General features: G+C 41.4%; 1 protein-coding gene across 1 annotated transcript in view; it reads left to right on the top strand.

The window, feature by feature from the left end:
- The first annotated feature begins 495 nt into the window (after positions 1-495).
- LOC132864459 (serine/threonine-protein kinase D3-like) overlaps positions 496-6,262 on the top strand; it is a 70,015-nt gene continuing 64,248 nt past the window's right edge. Inside the window, exons 1-2 of the mRNA XM_060897912.1 lie at positions 496-645; positions 993-1,153. Of these exons, the coding sequence (XP_060753895.1) occupies positions 600-645; positions 993-1,153 (207 nt within the window). The 5' untranslated portion in view covers positions 496-599. The remainder of the gene's footprint in view (positions 646-992; positions 1,154-6,262) is intronic.

Raw genomic sequence — 6,262 nt, 5'->3', positions numbered from 1 at the left:
CTGTGTGATGCTGTAGAATTAATCATGAAATCCTAATCACAGTCTTCTCATACTACACGTCCATTCAACACACTCGGTATGTTTTGACTTCATAGTATACTGTTTTAGACTCGCACAATCCAGTGTCACCCAGAAGAGGACGAGTTCCCTATTATTATAATACAAGTCCCTCAAGTATCCTTCCTCATGAGGTCTCGGGGAGTTTTTCCTTGCCACTGTGTCATCTGGCTTGTTCATTTTAAAAATAAATCCGCATCCAGATTTCTGTAAAGCTGCTGCTTTGTGACAATTGTTAAGTGTTAAGCAAATGAAACTGAATTCATAATTTGAGCAGTTTCCCCACAGGGAATTGAAGACCCTGTGATGTGTAGGTGTTTAAAAAAAGACCCTTAAAGTGATGAGACTGTTTATTGTCACTGACACACACACAGAGAGAGAGAGAGAGAGAGAGTGTGTGTGTGTTGAGTTTCCTGTCTTCTGTCGGCGCTTCATTAGTGAAGTACGCCTCACAAAAGGAAACCAGTGTGACATGCGAAAGCAGCAGAAAACAAAGAAGACTTCAGAGAGGTGTTGTTTCTCCCTTGCCAAGGTGAGAGAAAATGGCTGCTGGGGTGGAGCAGGATACCGTGGACTCTGGCATTTCTAGTAAGTACCTTCTCTTCACCTTCTGCACCATTTCAAACACTTGCTTTTGACGACATCAAGTTTTTCTTTGTCAGATCATTTCCTTTTGTTTGTGGTTGCAGATTTACACCCAGGCTATAAAACGGTGAAACTATTTCTTTTGCTCCTCAATAATCTAGCTCAACTCTGTTCACTTCAGCTGCTTGGCTGTGCCGCGTTCTTTCTCGTGTCCTCGATGCGATATTTGGGCACCTTTTCGGTTCTGTGGTCTCACACTTTACATACCCGTGCATGACAGAAATATGAGGCTCTTCTTAAGCTACTGTTAAGAATCACCCTGAGCGTCATCGTCTTTTGTCTCTCTTAAGGTTGCTTTTCAAGGATGTCTGTAGGGACAGAGTCTGTCCCCGAAGGACCCATCATCGTCCACTTCCAAATGGGTCTGTTTAAAGAAAGGGTCCCGGTGTACGAGGGCCGGCTGAGTTTCAAAAGCGCCAAGAAAATAGCAGCAGAAATCATTGAGAAGAAGGTAGGAAAGCGTCTAGTGACGACATTGCAAATGATTTGCCTTTTCTGTCATTGTAGTCGGTTTTATCGTCACTGGATTTCATACATCAAATCAAACTTGTGTTTTTGTTTTAACATACAATACACTAAAGTGCTGTTGAATTCTCAATTCTGATTGGTCAGAAGATGTTTTTCTTTTTCTGTAACAGAAGCTCTGGCAGGTTTTATTAATGCACTCGTTCTATCGTACATCATCGTTACTATAGAAACCACTTGTATAAATGTTGAAAGTTTGCTGTAAGGAATCGTTTTATTTCACTTGCATAGCAGGAGTCGCCAGTTTCAGCACTTGGAGTAGGCTCAGGACAGAGCGGTTTCTGATTTCCGCTTGATTTATTTACTTTTTGTTTTTGTCTTATTAACTTCGAGAGAATAAAAAGAGATGCCGTTTATAGCTGCTATAACACAACCGGTAACAGGGGACGTTCCACAACATAATAAGTAACTACAAATGGGTTTTTTTTTTAATGATGGGGTTTTTTTTATTGATGATAAATTTGTAATCAAGCAAATTGCTGTGGTATAAGAGGAATAAAAGACGTGCTGTTAAAGGAAAATAATTCCCAGACGTTGTTTATTTTCCTATAACAGCACACTTCAAAGTGTTTTCTTGTCATTGTTAACCTCAGTAGATTTGGGTCATCTTTTCTGCTCAGTATCGTGTCTAATTTGGCCAAATGAACTCTTTTTTTTTTTTTTTTTTTAAAGTTAGTTTTATGTTAAAAGGTGTCAAAGTTGATATGAAACAATGACCTCACTAATGCTGAGGACATAGCTGAAATGAAAGTTGTGGCCTGCTTTAGAGAGAGTGTGAATATAGAAAGTCCTCCTTTAGAACTCTTGAGTGGTATCTCTAAACATACACTCTGTATTTGGAAGCATGCGAGTTTGAATCCACCACGAGTTGGCCTAGTGGTTAATGTGTCCGCCTCTTGACCGGAAGATCATGAGTTCTACTTGCAATACAGATGCGGGTGGGGAAGTCAAACTCTTGCGGTGACCAGAGGACTTAACCCCCACTGTAACCCTAGTTGGATAATGGGCGAGAGGCCAAGGGCTACAGAGACTGGCGCCGCACCCATATACCTCAAGGAGTTGGGTAGTACTGGGACAGGAGACTGCCTGGGAAGACCAGATCCTGGTGCGAGAGGGACTTTGACTTGACTTGAGTTTGAATCCTGATTCCAAAGACATCCATGACCAGCGATTCAGGAGAGTCACAGGCCTTCTGTCTAAACGCCAATTTATACTTCTGGGTCGAATCTACACTGTAGGTACAGCGTTGATGCACAGGGTGAAGCATGTATATAGCGGAGCTCTATGTGAATACAGTAATGCATCAACCTGATTTTTGAATCAGGAATGATGTATGTGTACGACCACAGGGTAACTGATCGTAAGTGCAAAGCAACATATCTCCTAAACACTTGACCACCGGACAACAAAATTTGTATCTTTATTTACATAAGAGAGATGGATTTTTATCCAGTGTTTATTTTTAATTTGCTTTCTAAAAAATTATGTAGGATTATTTACTAACACGTTTTACGGAAAATATGAACAACAGTTTCTTATAAAACTAGTTAAAACAGTTTCATTAGTCCACTAGCTTGTTGGACAATTAACAGTTTCTGTCATGTACTGTAAGGGCTATAAATGGATGTAATCGCAGGAAGAGTTTTACTGAAAACACGCAAGCAAACGGATCCAAAATTTAGACAAAGGCAGACTCAAAAAACAGGCAGTGGCTGAGTGAGGCACAGACAGGATATCAGAGGTAATACAATACTCACAGTCCAAAAACACAAATAGGGTCAAAACCAGAAAAACGATACAAAATACAAGGCTTTCGTAAAGTCTGTGTGTTACTCAGTCCTGATATGTATGCGCTGTGATTGAGCTCTGATCAGGAACAGGTGTATGGTAATTCATTCTAATGGCGTGTGCACGCATTGCAGTCTGCATCTGCGCACTCCGAGTTCCAACGCATGTGGACGTGAAAGATGTAACCAGACGACTGTTAGACGTATCAAGTTTGAGATCCGATTTTAACTATACAGTAATGACGTAAAGTGAAAGCGCTGGTTCACCGCTGTCCACCATGCGCCCAGCAGAGTCACACCATAATAAATGTCATGGTGTTGTTTCTGGCGCATGGTGTCAAAGAAAGGAATAAATATGTATCGTAACTGGTGATGCATATCTCATTATTGGTATCACTGTCACAAGACAATGCAGTGATTTGTTTATGCAAAATACATGACACTACACAATTCGATGGTTCATATGCTGTAATATTATTCTATTCAGGTTGATTTTGTGCCCTTGCAAATATTTTACCCATACAGTCATCAGGAGCGCCGCTTTTAGGCAGTGCTGAAATATCTGTATTAATTGCACTTACTCTAGGAGGCGCTATCACGTGAAACACCAGAATTTAGTGCTTTTACACGTAGAAGCAGAGTGGAACGCAAGCTCCATGTTTGACAGAAAGTAACACGGACAAAATGTTGTTTTGAAACAGATGAACTGAGGGAAAAGAAGCTTCTCGCGATTCATTATAAACCAAGCGAAAGCATTTCTGAAGTGTTTTAACTCGTCTGTCTTCTGCAGCATGAGTGACTCGAAGCCGAGGCTCCACTGAATCAGGAACGAGGCACAAAAATAACACAATGGTGTTTAAACATGCAGGATTAAACTGGCCATTATAATCTACACGCATTATAGAGCCTCACTCTTTATATATTTATATTCACACAATATCATGATAATAGATTTCAGATTTTTTCGTACAGAAGAAATGCACTTGTACCAAGCGGCCTGACCAGTCACAGTTGTTGTGGTCTGCATTACCGCAATGTGTAGTTAGATTTCTGGAAAGGTGCATGTCAGGCTATGGCGTAGATTCGATGCAGAAGTATAACTTGGTCTTCAGCGACAGAGACGGTCTAGCCCTTCATGGGTGTCTGTTAGTCCACATACGGAGAGCAGTTACAGCACAGGAAGCATCTTCTCAAAGCGTGTTGAGCTGAGCAGCTGTTAGAAAAGAAACTGGAGCAGTGATCAGTGGGGTTAGCGTTGTCCTCTACTGCCTACGATTATACTTACTAGTTTATTTTTTTTTTTATATACGGTGTTTTAAGTGTTTTCTACAAGACAAATCCTGGAAAAATAATAATACAGTGTGAAAAATAATACATGTAGTGACTCATTTTATGTCGGATGTTTTTACACTTAGTCTAATGTTCCACATAAACACAAGAAAGACATGAAAACAAGAAATCCTGCAAAATAAGTTACACAGAACAAAAATCAGTCAATATTATTCCAAAAGTTTTTGAAGTTAGACACTCCCCCCCCCCCCCCCCCCCCCCCCCCCCCCAAACATCTTAAAGGGGACATATTTAAATAATATTGTCTGGTGTCGAGTGGTATATCAGATATTCCATTCAGCTAGCATATTGAACGAGTCGAAGACGAGTAACTGAATGGAATGGAATATACATACGCATTCCTTTCGGGTGTTCAACGCGTCTTTCTCTTTCAAAATTCTCTCAAAATCTAACGTATTAACAAAGCGAACCTGGCAGCCGTTTGTTTACAAATTGTAACCGTCGTTCGCTAGCGCGGAAGTTTTACGTCTCGGACGTGTGACGTCATGATGTTCTTGACAACCATGCAATATCATAAACCATATTCAACGCTTGTTCTCCATTGTGTATAGTGACGTAATAGACGTAGGATAAGCGATATGCTAACAATACTGCGTGCTATCAAACCGAATGAATGAAACCTGCTAGAAGGGAATAGAACACGTTTTTATTCCATCGAAAAAGTGTCCTGTATGTATAATAATATGAATTATTTTTTTCGCGGTCTAAATCCTGCACTCTGATTGGCTGGCGAGCGGGTCCGTGTCCTACGGTACGGACCCCAGTTACAGACCCCGGTTATGGACCTCTGGCGACTCGCTCGTTCGCAACAACAAGAAACATAGTAGCAATTTTTGTCAACATTTATTTTCGCATTTCTCAGGAGAATAGGATTCATTTTACAGCATGGATAGCGATAACGACAGTCTTCACAGCGAAAGCGAGTTTTACTACCCTGAGGAAGAAGAAATAAAAAAAATTTCAGAAGAAAGCTAAAAACTGTAATTTGCTCACACTGAGCAAAAACATGGCTGAATCCTGAATGACTCCTATTTGTATAAATAGGGGACTACATAGGTGGCAAAATGTAGTTTTTTCCTGCCATGGAAGTGCACTTGTATACCGAGGAGGAAGCCATTTGCATTACAGCCGTGAATGAGGATTCAAAATGGCGGCTCGGCTCGGTTTTCCCTTTCGGGCGCTCTCGTTTTCTGTTAGAATTTGGTAAAGAAAAAAAATTATTTACCAGCTTAAGGTCGGTCCGTATGGTGAAATACCGTGACCTCGGCCTTGAATACTTTCAAGACCTTGGTCACGGTATTTCACCATATGGACCTCCCAGCTGGGAAATAACCTATATATACTTTTTCAGTGCTTGTGTACATACATTTGGATATCTGGAGCCTCCCAACCCACAAACGCTAAATTAAGACACCCATACCCCTTTTCCACCAAATCAGTTCCTGGGCTGGTTCAGTGCTGGTGCTGGTTCACAACTCGTTCAACTTGCGAGCCAGCTGAGAACCAGTTTGCTTTTCCATAGCTCGCGGTGCTAAGCGGAGCCACGTCATTACATCGCTGTATACGTCAGTTACGTCGTTGTATACGTCAGTTACGTCACTACGTTTGCATAAACTTTGGCGCGAATATCGAAGCAAAAACAACATGGAAGAAGCAGCAACAACAACAATAATAATAATGGATGACTTCCCGTTTGTACAGCTGCTGCTTCTCGTCGCTTAAAAATGGCGATCTTTCGCGGGCTTGTTATTGTTGTTGGTCTTAACAACTCCGCCCCCCCGCTGACGTAAGCGATTCTTTCCTCTGGCCCAGCAGAGAGTTGGTGCTAGCCTGGAACCGGTTTTTCTGGCCCCAGAGCCAGTTCTTTGTCAGTGGAAACAGAAAACCCGGTTCCAAAC

The sequence above is a fragment of the Neoarius graeffei genome, chromosome 1 (assembly GCF_027579695.1).
Source record: "Neoarius graeffei isolate fNeoGra1 chromosome 1, fNeoGra1.pri, whole genome shotgun sequence".
NCBI classification, from domain to species: domain Eukaryota; kingdom Metazoa; phylum Chordata; class Actinopteri; order Siluriformes; family Ariidae; genus Neoarius; species Neoarius graeffei.
Note: the sequence above shows the minus strand (reverse complement) of the source record. Positions and strands in the feature narration are given on the sequence as shown.